General features: G+C 40.5%; 2 protein-coding genes across 4 annotated transcripts; one reads left to right on the forward strand and one right to left on the reverse strand.

The window, feature by feature from the left end:
- Positions 1–1566: 1566 nt before the first annotated feature.
- Positions 1567–15722, forward strand: nup155 (nucleoporin 155). Of its 3 annotated transcripts, none has more exons than XM_013276718.3 (34): positions 1567–1718; positions 2102–2274; positions 3922–4059; positions 4188–4284; positions 4447–4517; positions 4595–4687; positions 5036–5299; positions 5388–5461; positions 5571–5662; positions 5788–5885; positions 5973–6140; positions 6255–6355; positions 6469–6639; positions 6750–6860; positions 7020–7114; positions 7204–7289; positions 7437–7578; positions 7737–7803; positions 8626–8741; positions 9216–9313; positions 9437–9570; positions 9692–9883; positions 10112–10250; positions 10340–10475; positions 10565–10718; positions 10797–10901; positions 11689–11843; positions 12008–12137; positions 12239–12352; positions 12492–12612; positions 12723–12833; positions 13176–13312; positions 13436–13542; positions 14858–14996. In XM_013276718.3, exons 2-34 carry the CDS (start codon positions 2133–2135, stop codon positions 14994–14996), a joined length of 4098 nt encoding a protein of 1365 aa, XP_013132172.1. In that variant the 5' UTR covers positions 1567–1718; positions 2102–2132. The 3 variants fall into 3 exon arrangements, with proteins under 3 accessions (XP_013132172.1, XP_013132171.1, XP_013132170.1); XM_013276717.3 differs by having other exon boundaries at positions 1581–1738; XM_013276716.3 differs by having other exon boundaries at positions 1659–1838; positions 14858–15722.
- On the reverse strand, positions 15363–19094 carry ora5 (olfactory receptor class A related 5). The gene has a single exon (XM_003453913.5). It carries the CDS (start codon positions 17894–17896, stop codon positions 16772–16774), a length of 1125 nt encoding a protein of 374 aa, XP_003453961.1. The 5' UTR covers positions 17897–19094; the 3' UTR covers positions 15363–16771.
- Positions 19095–19161: the final 67 nt, after the last annotated feature.

The raw sequence follows: 19161 nt of genomic DNA on the forward strand, positions 1-19161 counted from the left end.
GTCTTCTTTTGTCAAGTTATGGTGAAGTGTAGTATCAGTTTTCTGTGTTTAGCTGGCACGAGTGGCACCTGGTGTGATCTTCTGCTACTGTCCATCTGCTTCAGATTTCAGTGAGTTCAGAGATGCTCTTCTGCAATATATGGTTGTAAGGATTTGCTATTACAGTGACTGTTGCCTAATTTTCGACTCAAAGCAGTCTAGCCTGTCCTCTGACCTCTGGGATCAACAAGGCATTTTCACCCCAAGAACTGCCGCTTGCTGGATATTTTCTCTTTCTCAGACCATTCTCTGTAAACCCTAGAGATGGTTGTGTGGGAAAATCCCACAAAATCCATGCATGAGATACATGCCATGTGTCACATTGTTATCCCAAGCAATCTGTTTTAGACTCTTTCAATCAGCCCCATTTTTCTGAATCTTTACATTTGTATTGAATCTACCATTTCCAAATTACATTATTTTCGTTTTTGATCAAATTGAATGATAATTAGTTTTTATCAAGCCAGATCTTCAGAACAATTATTTATCATCATCTCATCCAGTACATATTACAAATCATCACAAGAGAAGAACATATTAGTGTCATCAACAAAAACTAGCATTTTTAACACGGTGGACACCTCACATTGATGTACTGTGTAACTTAAACAATTGGGGACCAACACTGACCCCTGGGGGAGGCCACAAGCAATGTCCATACATATGGAGTAACAATCATTTAACTTCACAAACTATTGTTTGTTTCTTAACTAACTCCCAACCAAATTTAAAACTACACAGTAATACCATTGAGTTAATTATCTGTTATTAAAATATCATGATCTATTGTATAAAACGTCTTTCTTAATAGCCCAAACACACTGTTTTTTTTTTTTTTTTTGTCTAAGGAGTTTGTGATGTATTTTGTTTAGTCTGATAATGCCAGTGACGTTGATCTGTTTGAAATGAAACCATACTTAATATCTGTCATTAGTTTATTGTTGTCTCATGAGATTCAGCACACATTACAGATATAAGATAAGATAAGATAAGATAAGATGGCCTTTATTAGTCCCACAGGTGGGAAATTTGTTTTGTTACAGCAAAAGTGCAAAGTTATGTAGCAGAAATTAGAAAACACTGGAATGCAATAAAATACAATAAAATAGAATAAAATACTATATACAATAGAATAAAATAGAATAGAATAATATATACAATAGAATAAAATAGAAATACAAATACTATATACAACTGAGTAGGAAAATACAAAAACACAACTTCGTCAGAAGTTCGTCAGAAGCATATTTATGCATTTAAGCATAAGTATGCTTCGTCAGAAGCATATTTAATCACTATTTGCAATAAAACATTATGTTACACTCTAATGTTTAATTTTTGATTGCGAACCTTTTTTGAATGCATAATAAAACACAAAAGTTGCGTTTCTGCTTGAGAAACTAAAACTGCTGACCTTTATAGAATGAGCGTCTCACCTTTAAAAAAAAATCAAATTTACAAGAACAGTTGAATACATAGATTTGAAAACATCGTTATTTGAAACAGCACTGCAGATGAAACAGAATACATCACGTCTTTCAATGGTTTAAATGGTTATTTTGCGGAATATTTTACACCTCTTCTTGTGTATCTTTGGTGGATGGCAGTACAACACACTTTGAAGGAGACGAAGAAGACGTTACACCGGAAATAACCCTTTCTCTACTCCTGTGCATGAGGTTGGCGGGCTGCTAGCTGTGTATGTGTATTGTGGGTAATTCTTTGAATTTTGCTGCTCAACTGGTCAACTCAACTCGTTGACCTAACACACCAGAAACACGCGGAATCGTTTCAGTCGGGTAAAGCAATGACCGCACTTTTAAATGCTTTATTTCACTCGTAGCTGGCAGTTAGCTGTATGCTAAATAATAGGTTCTAAGTGGCAGCAGAAAGCTAACCGGTGTTCTGTCGACTAGCTAACATTAGCTAGCAGCAACTGAAAAAAACCAAGTTCAAGTTATGTTTTTGGTGTCTCGTTTGATTATTTCTCTCGGGTCTTCACGGAGGGCATCTGGCCAAATGGTGCAGTCGAATAATTGTGGTTGAACTGCTTTTTGTGCAGATAGGATAGGGTGAGCGGTGGTTGCCCAGCCATGCCGTCCCCCGCTGGACCCAGCAGCCCCGCCGCTGCGCTCGCTGAAGCCCTGGAGAACTCCTCCCGACTCATCGACAGACACCTGCAGGATGACCGATACTTTCCCGACCTGTCAGAACTGCTCGGAGTCCCCTCACACAGTAAGTTAAGGCGAAGGAAAGACCTAATGATAGCTGTTTGTTTACAGCTCATGCAACACTAGGAGTAGCAGGAAAAACTGGGATGGATAATATCGGTGAAAGCAAATGTTGTAGGAGGTTTTGGACAAAACTTTCCTACAGAGGATCTGAGCAGCAGTTGTTGCTCATGTGTGTGTAAAATACAGATTTCAGGAGTGACTGGGAAATATGGATGTGTTTGGGTGAAGAGAGACAGTTTAATAGTTCAGGTTGATGTGTTGTAAAGCATGAAAATGTGAAGGTTTAGCACTTAGGGTTTGTTTGGTTTTTTTTAAAATTAAATAATCTAAGGCAAAAAGCTTAATCAAAGTATTTGGTTAAACTCCCATAGATCATCTCATTGTAAGAATTTATTTGCCATATGTGATTTTTTTTTTTTTTTTTTGTTTGCTTGTTTTTTGTTTTATTTAACTGTAAAAGGAGGAAAGCTAAATCTGCTCAACAGATTTATAAGCAAATGAGGCATCTTTATGTTATGCTTGCATCATGGTATTTTTTTTAAGGGGCTAAATTATTCTGTTGCTCAGTAGTTAAAAAGATAGATAAGGGAAATGCAAAGTTCACATTGGAACTATTTCATATCACTTGACCAAATTTAGGATAAAATTCCCAGCCTAACCATCTCTGATTTTCCTGACAAAAATTCGAAAGCCAGGGTACACCTTAGACATGTTTCCAATCTGTCGAAGTCCTAGCAGATAGTGACAGGCAACCATTAACGCTCACATTTACACCTTTAGAAGTTTAGGCAATCACCAATTAACCTCACCCCATGCTAGCCTTTGGACTGTGGTAGGAAGCTGAAGTGCCCGCAGACACTGGGAGAACATGCAAACTCCACACTGGATTTGAACCTGGTACCTTCTTGCTGTGAGGCAACAGTGCTAACTGTGCTACTTATTATCAATTTGTTTTTGTGTTTAGGGGGCATTTTTAAGACTTTTCTAAACACCATTTTCTGTGGAGCCATTTTCATATAGTTTAGGTAGTTCTCAAATTTTTTAGGCCAAATATCTGCTATGACATGACTGAAGGAATATGGAATTTCAAAAGTGTAGCTGTAGTTCAACATATGTTTCTGACAGCTTGAATTTTGTTGAAAATTTTAATAGTTTTTGGAACACAGATTTCCATATATGAGGTGTTCGCTGTACTACAGTACTCTGTACCCCCCCCCCCCCCCCCACACACACACACACACACACGCGCACACAAAAACCCATCACCAAACAACTTAATTGTAACTTTTTTTTTTGCAAAGATTTGGTGTCTTTGTTTATAACTTCAGCCCCACTTTCTCAGCATGACTTTAAAAAAAAATTCTTTTTACAGATGGTATTTAAGAGAGCTTAAATTTCACAATGTGAGTCTCATGCACTAGGCTAAAAGTGTCAGCTTCCTTATTTGGAAGTATAGTCCTGGAATTTTCTTCAGGAAAATCAGAGACGGCCAAGCCTGATGCATTTGGTCAGTTGATATAGAATGAACCATTGTCTTAACACCTTTCAGTGTAATGTCTTCATATATTTCAACAACTATATTGCTTACCTTATTTTACAGTGGAGAAAAACTTAATACTATAAACAGACTTCCTGTTGTTCTTCACAGATATGCCGTCCCTCTCCGGGGTGTCAGATATGGACTACCCACTCCAGGGGCCTGGTTTACTCAGTGTGCCTAACCTGCCAGAGCTCAGTGCAGTCCGCCGAGTCCCTCTGCCACCTGAGCTTGTGGAGCAATTCAGCCGTATCCTTTGGTTCATTCAGGAAAAACAAATGCAATGATTTTCATCTGACATATCGAGTAGAAAATATGTTCATTGCACTTGTTTTTGTTCCACAAGTAATACGAGTTTCAGCTTAACCAACTTGTAGACATGCAGTTCAATTGCATGATGGGAGTTTTCCCTGAAATTTCTCGAGCGTGGCTTACAATCGACAATGACATCTTTATGTGGAATTACGAAGATGGGTGCGTACCTCTTGGATAAAACAGGACTGACTGACATTTACAAACCAAGTCAAGCGCACAAACTCTGCTCATATTATTAGTAATAATCTTTTTATTGTGTATTTTTATTGATGATAAAACCAGGAGTTGAGGCATTTTTTTTCTCTCTTTTATTCCTTGCAGAGGAGACGTGGCCTATTTTGATGGCCTGATTGAAACTATTTTGGCAGTCGGCCTAGTAAAACCAAAACAAGGTACGCCTAGGCACTCGCAAAGCATTTGTCATCTTTTGTTTGAGTAATTCTTATGAGTTCTGTTCTTCTTTTCTCAGGGATTTTACAGCCACACATTCACTACCTCTTAGTATTGGCCACTTCTGTGGACGTGGTCATCCTTGGGCTCAGTTTCCCCAAAAGTCAAGCTGGTAAGTGATTTCTCAACAGAATTTTTGTAATATTTTGTAGGTGACAGAAAAGAAAAGGTTTCCTTTTAACATTAACAGTTAAACATTCCATCTTAAATCCTCCAGCGACCCTGGTATTAAGCGGCAGTACATTAAATGACATCCAGCTGTTTTAAAGGCATTTATATTCAATTTGTTACCATTTACATTGTCAGCCATATACAAATGCATGACATGCACACTTTTCAGAATCAGTGTGATGATACTTGTATGGATGTCAGGGTGGGGTAATAGGAGTAGTGCCTATAATATCATGATGTGCTTATGCTGGTTTATCTGGGTCATATTTGTGTCTCTCTCTTGTTTCAGGGTTGAATGACAGCATGTCTGGTGGGATGCAGCTGCTACCAGACCCCCTGTTCTCAATCCCCACAGACAACACCTACATCCTGTCCATCACCTCCACAGATCTGGGACGCATCTTTATGGCAGGAAAGGACGGCTGTCTCTATGAGATCGCTTACCAGGCTGAGGCAGGCTGGCTGAGCCAACGCTGCAGAAAAATCAACCACTCTAAGAGCTCTCTGTCTTTCCTAATCCCTTCTGTGCTTCAGTTCTCCTTCTCTGAAGATGGTAAGGAGCAGGTTCACGTTTCCAGGTGGAGTGAAATATGTCTGCCTGATTAAAGCTGACTGGAACATTTTGTTGCTTCTCTCCACAGATCCCATTGTGCAGATTGCAATCGATAACTCTCGTAACACACTTTTCACACGCTCAGAAAAAGGTGTCCTTCAGGTATGAGGCACATTTTGTGCGTACATATCTTTCTGATTGGGCTGGAAAGCAATAAATGTGCAGCAATCACCTGTCGGTTAAAATAATGAAGTACTTGCATATTTTTCAGGTGTATGACCTGGGTGCTGACGGGCAAGGAATGAGTCGTGTGGCAACAATGTCACAGAGTTCAATTGTTGCGGCTGCTGGAAACATTGCCAGGCATGTTTTAGTTTAATAAACATCAATCAAGCTTCTTTTGTGTGTCATTATCTTCTCAGGGGAGAGTATTTCTTTTTTTTTTTTTTTCTCTGGCTGTTTGAAAAACTCAGTTTTTCCATTTTCAGGACAATAGATCGTTCAGTCTTCAAACCCATCGTACAGATCTCTGTGATTGACAGATCAGAGTCCTCAGATTGCCATCTGCTCGCCGTCACCCACGCAGGTATGTTATGAAATATTAATCAGTATGGGATGAAATACTAGAATACGTGCATTATGTAACGTCTGTACTGATACTGTGTTTCTGCAGGTGTGCGTCTCTACTTCAGCACTACACCTTTTGCGCCTCCGCACCAGAAGAACGTTGCAGTGCGACCTAGTTTGCTAGCTTTGGTACATGTCCGCCTTCCTCCAGGTTTTTCTGCCTCCTCTACCCTCCAGAAACCCTCCAAAGTACATAAGGCACTACACAGCAAAGGTAATAAGCAAATGGCACTCAGATCCTGAATCATTTATTTGTTCATTCAGTGACGAACGGGGACTTTGTTGGCAAGGAACCACATCTGTCTTTAATACATTTGAAATCTTTCAGGTGTTCTTCTTATGGCCGCTTCTGAGACAGAGGACAGCGACATTCTGTGGTGCATCAATCACGACTCCTTTCCATTCAAGAAGCCCTTAATGGAGACACAGGTTAGCACAAAAAAGTCATGCAATAAATAAAATGTATGTTTTGCCTTTCTTTGGCACTTTGTTACATAATGATCAGTTTATCTGTCATGTTCGCTGCACATGTTGCATTGCAGATGATGTCTAACGTGGATGGACACTCTTGGGCTCTTTGTGCCATTAATGAAGAGCGACCGGCCAAGATTTTTACTCCTCTGAACAAGGACCATATCCCCATCACCAGTTCTCCTGTGGTGGTCCAGCAGCACAACATCCCTCCACAGAAGTTTGTCCTCCTCTCTGCAAAGGTTAAAATTGTTGTCATGACGCTTCATGTTGCATACGTAAACTTAATCTTGTTACAGCGTGACAAGACATTATCATAACTGTACAACTAAAAGTGTCAAATCTCCTTCAGGGGAGTCATATTTTTCAAAAGCTGAGACCAGTGGATCAGCTCCGTCACCTCCTGGTGAGCTGTGCTGGAGGGGAAAGTGAAGAAATTGAACGCTTCTTCAAGCTCCACCGGGTAAAATCGCAGTGACAATCACTGTGTAATATTTTATAATCCCCTTATCATAGCATGTAGCAGTAAGCCTGAGCATGTGACTAGCTAGCAGCCTCTGTGACACACAGGCACCTTCATGACATACAACATATTTTTGAATCATTGCTGTTTTCTGTACAGGAGGAGCAGGCTTGTGCCACAGCCTTAATCCTCGCTTGCTCCAGTGCTGCTTGCGACAGAGAGGTTTCACAATGGGCCACCAGAGCCTTCTTCAGGTCAGTTAACGGTTTGATATATGTAAATTTTACAGTCACACTAAGCACAAACTAAAGGCAGTGGTTTTTTTTTTTACAATTTTGATCAGATATGGAGGAGAAGCACAGATGAGATTTCCTGCAGCCTTGGCATCACCCAGTACTGTTGGGCCTGTGATGAGCTCTCCAGCACCGGGTAAATGAGCAAACATTTTGCTGTGTCCACCTGGCTGGTGGGATGTGACCAAATCATGCAAAACCAGATCTGTACGTGAAGAAAACAATAATTTTAATGGCTAACTATAATATTCATACCATTGTGCATTATTAATGCCCCCTTCAGGTGTTATACCCCCAGCACTGGCCACACCCTTTGCACCAATGCATTCTGGCTCTGCCCCCATCACACCTATGTCAGCTGGCCCTGAAGTGATTTTCTCCGGGAAGCACAACGGCATTTGCATCTACTTCGCACGCATTCTCGGGTTAGTAAATCCTGTCATCATTTGTCACATTTTTCTGGGTCACAGCTTAAATACTCGGCCTCAGATTCAAAGCTTTGGTTGCTGATGTGTGTTGATGTTGTCCTTAAACTGCTGAGTCACATGTCTTCCTCTCCTGTTTTCCTGCTGACTCTGAACAGAAATATTTGGGATGGCAGCCTTGCTGTCGAGAAAACTATCAGCAAAGGGAATCAGACTGTCAGTATTGTAAGTACCGTTGCAAGTAACATTACATTTACTCACAGCAGAATTGTTTTGATTGTAAAAAAAATCCTGGATGTCAAGATAATTTTCTCCAGTTGGATGGGAATAAAATGTGGGCTCCTGCCAGCTGTCCCCCTGGTTCATTCAAAATAAGGATTTGCTTTCCATTTATTAGAGATCTAGGTTTTGACACTTGATGGGTGCTTGCCATTGGATTTGCATGTTAAGGACCTGGTTTGTTCTTGCTTTCATCAGCTGAGAAATATTAGTATTATTTCTGAATTTGTCCTGTAAGTCACTCTTTAACAAGCTTTTACTAAGGCAGGTAGATCGTCTACAGTTTGGACGATCTACAGAAGATCCTCCCAAACGTTCCCATGTCATACCTCTACTGATCTCATTGCACTGTCTCCCCATCAAGTTTAGAATTCAATTCTGGTTCTGGTTTTTGTCTTTAGGGGTTTGTTTGGCAACACTTAGCTCCATCAGTGAACTTTTGCAGCCATGTCACTAGTAGGACCGCTCAAACTAACTGTCGGTCTTCTCAGAGTTTATTGTCCATCTAGATTAAAAACTAAAGGTGACAGAACTTTTGCAATTGTGGACCCTCTCTTTGGGACTCTCTGCTCCCCAGTCTATCATCTCTGAGCTCAGTGGACTCATTTTAGCATTTTATTTTTCCTCATTGTCCTCCTTTTGTGGTTTTTATTTGATGTGAAGCTCCTTGTGATTTTTATTTTGAATGGCGGTATGTAAATAAAACTATTCCTATTACTTACATGCTGTTAATAATTAACACTAGCTTTTATCTTTTGCCCACCACAGTTGGAAAGCAGTGTTAATTCATTTGATGTGGAGTCAGTCCTTCATGAGCTCTGCGGCTTGCAGGAGTTTCTGGATAAAAACTCTCAGTTCAGTCCCTCCTCTCTCGGTGCTGCAAGGTAAAGCTCCTTACAGATTTTGTTTATTCTTATTTTGAGTTAATTGCTGTATTGATACCTCAGAAAGTTGTGTTAGATCTTTTGCAACATTGCCTTCAAATTAAAGGAGTAGAGTAAAATAAATGTACAAAGAATTAAAGATTTTCCTTCAGTTCAGTGAGCAGAATACATGATGTAACACCAGCTGGGATATGAGCAGATGGTTTAACTTTGCTGAATGTTTTAGTCTGTGGAGAACAGTTCAGCTCGAGTGATTAAGGACAGAAAAAGCTATCAAATAAAGTTGTGTTTAGATGAGAAGTCCCCTCAAACTAGCTTCTGTTCAAAACCTTCAAAAAATCAAAACACTTTCCTTTTTGATATTAATGCACAAAACAGGATCTGTAGATGCTAAAAAGATAAAAATATACTTCAACAGACTCTTGTTTCCTATCTCTTTTGTATAACATCTGTGTTGTTTCCTGTTATCTTCAGCTCCCCTGCCAACCTGCAGCAAAGGCTGCTGGGATTCATGCGTCCTGATGGAGCCAGCTCTCAGCAGGTTCAGCAGGAACTCCAGAGGAAATATCACAGTGAGTCATGAATACAGGCTTCATTTTTTCCCCTGCATAATTTTTTATTACACTATATATAAATGTGGGAAAGGAAACATAGTGTAAGTTTTTTTTTCTTTTCTTTGTCATCTCCGTTTCCAGCCAAGGCTCAAGTCTATGAGAAAGTGTCCCTGCAGGCCATCCAGCAGTTAGTGCATCGCTCATATCAGACTCTGGCCCTCTGGAAGCTTCTCTGTGATCATCAGTTCAGCCTCATTATGTCTGAGCTGCCAAAGGTGCATATGTGCACTGCAAACAGATGCTCATAACCCTGCAGTAAAACCTGTTATACAGTTGAAGCTCCCCGTTGTTTTTGGAGTGCTCCTTTGTCATTCTGCCATTTTTTGTTATTTGCAGGAGTTTCAAGAGCAGATGAAGGGAGCAAGTTTTAAAGATGTTGTGATAAGAGGCAAGGAGTTATCTGGAGCGCTCATCACAGGACTCATTAATGTCTACATCAAAGATAACGCCTCCGTGGATGCTATCAGCAATCACCTGCGCGACATCTGTCCGCTGCTGTACAGCAGCGATGACAGCGTTTGCTCCAAGGTTCATACACACACCTTGTTTTTCACCTCTGTGTTAAGTATAGTTACAATTATTGCTGCTTCAGGGGTATCACATTCGTACTTTATTGATGTGTGCGTCTTGTTTTCACATTTCTTATAATCCTCAAGGTATTTTTTAAGGCAATGAGGTCTTGTACTAAGAGGTTATTGATTTATCCACATCGATCCATGTGTCTCAGCACTGAATTTGCTCTTGTCCCCCACTCAGGCTAATGAGATGCTGCAGAGCTCCAAGCAGATCCAGAATAAAGCAGATAAAGAGAGAACACTGAGAGAGTCTTTACGGCTCTACCAACAGATCAGCCAGCACACAGACCTCCCACTTGTTTGCTCCCAGTACAGACAGGGTAAGGAGATGCAAGACATCTCCACTATCTCTGTTTATATATATGTACTGTTCGTGAGATTTATTTTCTAATGCTGCTTATCTTCTCAGTGCGTTTTTACGAGGGAATCCTGGAGTTGTGCCTCACTGCGGCAGAGAAGAAGGATCCACAGAGGCTAGGGCCTCATTTCTACAAGAATGGAGAACCTGAGCAGGACAGAGTGGGACAGCAGGCCTTCCAGGAAAGGTAACACAAAGGAAAGAAGCCTTAAACAAATCACCCACATCAGAGATGTAGTCGTCACCGTTCTTTATCTTTGCTTTTTAAACCTCCAGACTTTCATGTTATAAGTGCATCACAGACACCATGCAGGAGCTGGTGAACCAGAGCAAAGCTGCCCCACAGTCCCCCAGTGTCCCTAAACAGCCCGGACCTCCTGTCATGACCTCTGACCCCAACATGCTCAGCAATGAAGAAGCGACAGCTCATGTGAGTAGGAGTTTCTCTCATTTCTTTCTGCTGCACTGTGTATCATCTTCCTTCTAATAAAAATCTGTTCCCGTGTAGTTTGAGCAGATGCTGGGTTTGGCCCAGAGGTCTCAGGACGAGCTGTTTCACATCGCGCTCTACAACTGGCTGATTCAGGCCGACCTGACTGACAAGCTGCTCGAGGTACTGTCTGCTTGCTCGTAAATGTTTTGTTTCAGTAAAGCTTGTTTTTATTTTTATTTTTCTTTCTTTTTTTAGTTGGCAGAAATCAGTTCTTACATCAGTTTAGATTCTATTTTCAACCAGATTTTATTGCCCCAAACACAACAGCTAATATACATGGAAGACAGATGCTGTTAAAATCTGAAAAAAATAGTTTCTTTAAATTCAAATTAATCTAGGAATTAATTAATTTCTAGTTATGTTTTAATTTGTTTGTAGATTATTATTTACATTTTGAAATGACGCTCCCCATTTATTTGCTTTCCCAAATGACCTTTTTATTTATTCATGAATTTTTCACATCTCCTTTTTATTGATTCATCCAAACCTTTTGCACCTCAGTTTCATTCAAAGAAATTGTTTTATGAACAAAATATATAAATGAAGATGTATAAAAATAAAATGGTATTTAACAAACTAGGAGAATTAAAACAAATTTAAATACTTATCAAAGCAAGTTGAAACTGCATTTTTTTTTTTTTAATAAAAAATGTTTGGTTCCAAAAATGTGTTTCACTTGAAGTAAGACTACTAATGTAAATAAAAACTCCCCTAAAATAATAAAAAATGAATAGAAAAATGTTTAAATCCAACATTTTCAGTGTTGTTTTACTCTGATTCTTGCAGTTTTATTTTTTACACCTCCACACATTCGTGTATGACCAAATTGAAGATGCTTTTAGCATTGTCATGGTGATTACACACCAGTATATCATACCTGTGTTTGTCCCTGTGCTCTGGGGTCCAGGTGAATTCTCCATACTTGGAAGAACATCTGATGCATATGATCAAGCAGGACCAGAGTAAAGTTCATAATATGGACCTCCTGTGGCGCTACTACGAGAAGAATCGTAACTTTGGCAAAGCCGCCCACGTACTGGCCCGCCTTGCCGACATGCACAGGTTCGGATGCAGCAGCAAAATGCCAACGCCACAACATGCAACACATCTACATGGAAAATTGGCACCTCCAACACAGACTCCTTCAGCAAGTGTATACGTTATATTCAACTTATTAAAAAACAATTTAGAAAAAGTACCTTGTTGTCTGCACTCTGATCATGTAGCACGGAGATCTCACTGAAGCAGCGTTTGGAGTACATCGCTCGAGCCATCCTGTCTGCGAAGAGTTCATCCTCCATCTCAGCTCAGGCATCTGATGGAGAGTTCCTCCATGAGCTGGAAGAGAAGATGGAGGTAACCCTGACGTTGTAACGCTTACAGTGAAAGAAATCCTAGCCCCTGAAATTCAGCACATTCTGCTCATGCTCTGTTTGTCTACTTCCCCTCTGCTGTAGCTTGTGCGTATCCAAGTGCAGATACAGGAAACCCTGATCAGACAGTACTCCCATCATCCCTCTGTGAAAAATGTCATCTCTCAGTTGGACTCGGAGCTAATGGACATCACAAAGGTAACGTGCAACTGTGGAACAGAGAAGAGTGTTTTTAGGAGTATTTTAACACGCTAGCCCTAATTTAAAGGTGATGGATAAAGAGTTTTGTTTTTACAGTGAATGGAAATTTGTTTGTGGAACTGTTTTTGTTGCATAGCTCTACGGAGAGTTTGCCGATCATTTCAAATTGTCTGAATGCAAACTGGCCATCATTCACTGCGCTGGACACTCTGACCCGATCCTGGTGCACTCGCTGTGGCAGGAGATCTTGGAGAAAGGTGAGCCAAATTTCAATATCCCACAAAAATGCAACCTGGGGCTTTATATTTTTATTCATTTATTTTTTTTGCATGCCTTATATCTCACTTATGCCTCTTCTCTCTTTCAGAACTGGAAGATACTGTGGCCATGAGTCCAGTGGATAGAATGAGGTCTCTTAATCTGAAGCTGGTATCGCTTGGAAAGATTTATGCTGGAACACCGAGATATTTCCCTTTGGGTAAGCTGTAATTACATTGAGTTTTAGTCTGATTAACATTTGCCAGCTTGCACTTTAAAATTTTGTCAACAGTTATGTAATTGGAGTTCCCTTTAGCATCATTTATGTCAGCATGTCTCTGGTGTGCAGGTCTGTAGGGTCATGTTGGTGATTGAGGCGATTGCTTAATTATCCTCCTTTTTATAACCAGCATGTTCAAGCTTGTCATGCCTATGGAGGCATTGATTAATTTTATATAAATCATCGGTACTTGCATGCGTGCACATAATCAATTACGTACCCGGGAGTGAACATATTGCTGAGTATGCGATGCTAAGGAGCTGATGTGTCCTGTGATTGCAGAGTTTCTAGTAAAGTTCCTGGAGCAGGAGGTTTGCCGGCTCAACTGGGATGTGGGATTCGTTACATCTACCATGCAGGAGATTGGGGTGCAGTTGCCACGTCTGTTGGAGGTCTATGACCAGCTCCTCAAAACTCGGGTACATGCATCGCCCCGTGACTTTTTAAGCTGAACTTCCTTTTAGTCTTTTCAATAATGACCCAGTTATCTCAATGAATCCAAAAACCAACCCTTTGTTTGTTTGTTTTTAAATTTTTCATAGGATCCTTGCTGGCAACGCCTGAGGAAACCGCTTCATTTAGTGGAGTGTATTCATGTGCTTCTCTCAGGATATGTAGAAGACCCCAGCAGGGTACCAACTTATGACAGGTAATTAGGGTCTGTTCAGCTCCTGGCCTGTAGTGGCTGCTGTAGTGTTCACAGCATTAACCTAAGGTCCCCGGTGAGCATTACTGTCACAACTGTTGCCATCAGTCAGTGTGTAAGCTGATTATTTTATTTCTTTTAGATACACATTCATCAACTTTACTGTACATGTGCCAGTGTTAGCTAAATCTCTGTTGAACTTTTATCCCCTGGACAGATGTTGAAAGGAAAAAAACAACACTATTTAAAGCCATTTAAAAGAACAGAGCAAAAAAGTCCAGGAAAATGAACCATATACAATAAAAACCACTGATATTAAATAGTACTGGAATAGGGGGTTTAAGTTTGCAGAGGCAGTTAAAACACAACCACATAATCTCTCATTGTACTACAGATGAACCTGTGAAACTTTAACCGAGATTACATGCAAAGGAATCATAAGAGGCATGCTTTTGTTTACTCAATGGGGTGAAGATCAGAACTGAGAAGCTCTCAGGCCCAAATTATACTCCATTTTGGACAAGGACAGCTGCAGATCCGACGGCCGAGCAGGCATTCCTGTAGTGTTCCTTCTGGTAGTCTGCTGGCTATGCACGTGTGTAGTTGGTGCATTAAAATATAAATTCTCCAGGGACGAGTCTGGCGAGACGTTTACACTGGAGAGTATGATCTTGGCTTTATTTTCAAGACTTTAGATATAATCTTAAGCTAAATTTTAAATGCTGTCAGCACAGGAAGAAAGTGCTTACAAAGCATAACAGAGAGTAATGACGCTGAACATTTTTTTTTAGTAAGCAACTGCATTTTCTAATTTTACACCAAAAATAGAAAATGTATTAAATGTTCCATAAAAGGAGCAAAATGATCACACTTTAAATACAGGTTTATCTTGATCACACTAGTGTTTTTTGTTTTTTTCTTTTTCTTTTTTTCCCCTCTTCAGTGTGATGCATTTTTGCTGTTTCTAAGCAACAGATCATGCCCATCATGCCAGCTCCCAGCAGGCAGTCAGATACCGTGGACAAACATGTAAAACCTCACCTCGTTTGGCCACGCGTGATGTTTAGTTTGCACTTTGATCATTTCTCTGTGATTTATTCAGGTCAGAGCTCACTAAGACTATCTGAAGCATCCCATCTATATCCATCAAGGATTTTAAAGTTTCTCCCAGCTTTACTTTGCCTCTCTCTGCTGAGAAAGAGAGAACAGTTAGATCAACCATGAAATTTTCTTGGATGAGATTTAAATGATTCAGGGAAGAGCAGAGCGCCTAGTGATTTACAAACATTGGAAAGTTGTTTTGTTTTGTTTTTTGCAGACGTCGCTTCACTAACGTGTGTCTTGACAACATCTGTGGTTACCTCGTGGAGCTGCAGTCCCTGAGCCCAAACTCTGTCCTTCAACAAACCATCGGCAACTTCAAGTCCCTTCAGGCAAAGCTGGAGAAACTCCACTGATGTAACTCATAATTTTATTACATCAGGACAAGAGTCGGGTGACTTGTGGGTGTTGCCCTGTTGGCCTTAAGTGAAAACTGCTGATTTAAAGTGTGTTTACATTGTCAGCAAAGGACAATATGATGATGACGTTTGTATTACAAAGTAGTTTGGCTCTTTTTTCCCCTCCAGTTCGTCTTGCAGCTTGGAGAGACAGGTTTTTATAACTTATTTGATACATTTTGTTAGTTTAAACATTATCCAGAAATACAACCTTGGAAAGAATGACTGTTATTTGCATTGTGTGCAGATAGCTGTCATATATCTAAAGATGAGAAGACTTTTTTTTCATCACAAATATAAAATCCCTTTAAATTTTACAGCTTATTGGTTATAGTGGAAATGCAGGGTTGATTTTTCTGGTAAAATGTCCCCGACTGAAGCCATTTCTTCACAGGGGAATGATTTTGATTGTTCTATTGCCTGTCTGCCAACAGTTTAGTTTTATATGTTGTAATTATGTACATAACTTGGCCATAATGCCGTCTTTTCTGCCGCAAGTCATTTACACATTTCATTTTATTAATTACAATGAATGTTTTGTCTGCTTGGGCGTTAGATTTAACAGTGCCATTGTGTGTGAGTGCTTTTTTGTGATTGTTTTGAAAGCAGAATGATTTTTTAACACTGCAAACTCTGGCCCACTTGGAAGAAAAATAAATAAAACTCATTTTTAATGAAATAAAACAGCACTTTTGAGGATGTTTTCAAAACACTACACAGAAACTGTGTCTGTGAACTAGACACACATGTTCTTGGTTGAAATATATCTGTGTGAAACTTTACAAATTATCAGCAGAAAGGGGCATTTAATTGCTTTGGGTGGATGTGACACTGTTTACATAATTATCTTTAATTGAATCCCGCACTCATGCTTTCTTAGAAACATCAGCCCTACAAGGCAGTAATTGCTAAATTACAATTAGCTGTGTGCTGGAGTACACAATTGTGTTTTAATTCTTAGCCTCATGAGAAATAAACTGATTTTGACCTGATGTTGGGTTGATTTTTGTTGGTATACTTGGACATGCTCCAGCATAGTAAGCCATGCATAATGTCTGTGAGGGGAAAATGTCTGAAGGTTTGCATCTTTATAGTGTTTTCCTAATGCTTAAATGTTTTTGTAGAAAACTAAGCCAGAACAAATACAGGGTTTTCCTTGAGTATGTGTAAACATTTTCCATTTGATTGTTTTAGACACATGATTGTCAGATATGTGTTTTTATAGCTGAGAAGTAGCAAACTGAACATATGGCAAACTATTGGAACAAGCCAAATGCCATCTTTTATTTGTGATGATGTAATCTCGGATACAATAAAGATGACAGTACCTTCTGTACACGTACAACCAGTCACATTGAAACCATTTACACTCTGTCACTCTGAAATCACCAGAGAGCTTGTTCTAAGTAGGTGAGGGCCACTTGTCATATTGAATTTTCCACTCTTTAAATGATAGTCAGGAGGTCTTGAATATATCGTGCTTCTCTCAGAAGTGTAGAGGCAGCTGTGGGCATTGCAAAGCCTTCAAAATATTTGCTTAAAATAGGTCTGAGTTCTGACTTCTATGTCCACTTTGTAAAACGATGTTCTCTGACCGATTTGGATCTAGCCTTTTATAGTGCAGGAGAAATAAAATGTATGAATAAACAGTGAAGCAGTTTGATATAATGTGTTGGACAGCTGAGTAAAAAGAGAGTACACTGAGGATCAAGAGAAAGAGCTGGAAGTCATTTTTATCTTTTGGATGAGCAAGTGAGTTTTTTCACTCCGTGCAGGAAGATGTAGGGAATGATGCACGTGTAGGAGGCTGCGATGTAGCTGGACACCTCCACTACTATTGATGAAGTGTGGATGTTGTTAGTAATGTGCAGAAGCAAATGAGTCAGCCAGCATACCAGCACCACGCTGGCTACAGCCACCACGCTCTTGGCCGCTCTCACCTGAGTGCTCGAGTTCGGATGGGGTTTAGATGGTATCTGAGAGGGCCTCGAGAGATTTGGCTGAGCTCCAACGCTGCAGTTCTGGGGAGCGTTGCGGAGACTATGGCCCGATGGCTGGCGGTTTGGAGAGGAAGGAGCAGGCACACCTGTATAAATGTGGTTTGTAGATGTAGAATCTCTGAGATCTTTTGAGCTGGTTGGACCAGAGATGATGCTGACTGACGCCTTGTTGCGTTTGCTCTCAAACCTCTTTCGTTCCTCTTTAACCATCTCCTTGGTTTGATCAGAGTTATGACTCCTTATACGTTGGTGGTTTTGAAGCAGAGTGATGACAATCTGGGCGCTGGCGAATACAATCCCAGCCATAGGTAAAGCGTTAGCCAGGGTTAAATAAATTGCTTCATATGTTTGCCTAGCATTTGGATTAGGGAAGATCTCTATGCAGTCTTCATGGCTGTCATTTGCCCCCTCCAGTGTGAAGAAGAAGAAGTGTGGGACGCTGAAAACCACAGCCACCGTCCAGCTCCCAGCAAGCAGACAGCCCACGAGGCACAGGCTGTCCATCTGCACCGGTGCGCCGCCTCGTTTCAGGGAGCCGACCAGCTTCTGGTGCCAGAAAACACTGATGAAGAAGGTTGTGAAGATGCTGCTGGTTTCAGAGAGGCCGGCACAGAAGCAAAACACTCCGCAGTAGGTCTCCCCCAGGAACCATCGCCCAGCAAAATCTGCCATGGTGTCAGGCAGGTCCACCAGGTAGTTGGTGATGAGGTTGGAGATGGCCAGATTGATGAAAAGGACCTCGTTTGTGCGGATGCTGGATTTGTGCCTGGGCAGGGAGCATATAGCCAGCCAGTTGTTTCCCAGGATCCCTGCAATAAACATGAGTCCTCTGATGATGGATTCAATCAACTCTTCCATTGTTTCACAAGATCAGGCAACAACTTGTCAGCCTTTAGATCAGTGTGGGAGCTTCACAACCTTAATATAATCTGAGGAGGATGCTGTTAGCGTTAGACATTTATAGAGAAGGGGAGAAATGGCCCAACCCCATGGAGCTTTCATTGTGCAGTCCCACTGAGATGGATGTGTGTGTTTCTCATGTCATGCCTTCCCAGGAAACTTCCCCTGGTAGATTATAGAAACTGCCATTTGAGTAAAACACAGAAAGAGGTAAATCCAAAGCCAAATCTGAAAGTTCAGTGAACAAACAGTGAGATTAAAGGGCCAGCAGCCAAAACTGTGAGTCCTCTGATAATTGACATCTGTGGAGACAAAGAACAGAAACACTCAGTCATCCCCGGCCACCAAATACATAATTTCCCAACAGTCCAAGTAAAGCTTGTTCAAAGACATGTGAATGGAGCTCTGACCGAACGAATTCCTGCCAGCAGTTGAGAGTTTATTGGCACTAATCTTTGGTGTGTAGAAAATCATCACAAAAGTGTCCTAATTATCATCTTTTGTATTGTAGCTAGACTTTGTGATTTTCTCCATGATTTTTTATTTTTTTTAACGATTAGACAAGGAACATTGCTCTTTTAATTTGACAAAGTTTCTGCCTCTGCCTGCCAAACCTTGAAAATATAACTGTTGTGCATCCTTAAATCTTCTAATCCCTTGGTCTTCCTGGTTAAACCACAGCAGGGGCGTGTCTGGTGGGGTGGAGGTGGCACCAGTCGCTCCCCCCAGTTTTTAAAGCTGTAGTTTTTTTTATTCATCTGGTGATAAATTGCATCATTATAGCTCATATTACCCAGCAAGCAACTAAGATAATTGGTTACAAAGTTAAAATAATACAGTGTGCACGATTTTGAAAAGTGCCCTTCTACATACTCATTATGTGGAATGACACTTTTGAGCATAAATGCTGTTTTTTTTTTTCACTTTGCAAAACAACACAAAATGATTGCCACTTTCACGTAATAAATCTGTAGCAGGACACAGGGCACCATTTTTTTTTATACTGATTCTATTTCTGATTATTGCGATTTCTGGGACCCCCCCCCTCCCTCACGCCCTCTCCTGCCTAGTGGAAACACCCCCGAAAAGCCTTCAAGACAAGGCAAAGAATTTTCCACAGCCTCTTAAGTGAAAATGAATGAATTTCTTAGGAACCACGCACCAGTAAATAACTTACTAACTTCATCACTGCAACCCCTTCACCGATCTTATTTCAGTGGTGT

The sequence above is a fragment of the Oreochromis niloticus genome, linkage group LG7 (genome assembly GCF_001858045.2).
Source record: "Oreochromis niloticus isolate F11D_XX linkage group LG7, O_niloticus_UMD_NMBU, whole genome shotgun sequence".
Classification (NCBI taxonomy): domain Eukaryota; kingdom Metazoa; phylum Chordata; class Actinopteri; order Cichliformes; family Cichlidae; genus Oreochromis; species Oreochromis niloticus.

What these genes read in the sequence shown, in the direction of transcription:
- nup155 (XM_013276718.3), top strand. Translation starts at nt 2,133, where the DNA reads ATGCCGTCCCCCGCTGGACCCAGCAGCCCCGCCGCTGCGCTCGCTGAA. An exon ending in TACTTCGCACGCATTCTCGG is followed by an intron (nt 7,579 to 7,736) that starts GTTAGTAAATCC and finishes GACTCTGAACAG; the next exon opens with AAATATTTGGGATGGCAGCC. An exon ending in ACTCCAGAGGAAATATCACA is followed by an intron (nt 9,314 to 9,436) that starts GTGAGTCATGAA and finishes CTCCGTTTCCAG; the next exon opens with CCAAGGCTCAAGTCTATGAG.
- ora5 (XM_003453913.5), bottom strand. Translation starts at nt 17,896, where the DNA reads ATGGAAGAGTTGATTGAATCCATCATCAGAGGACTCATGTTTATTGCA.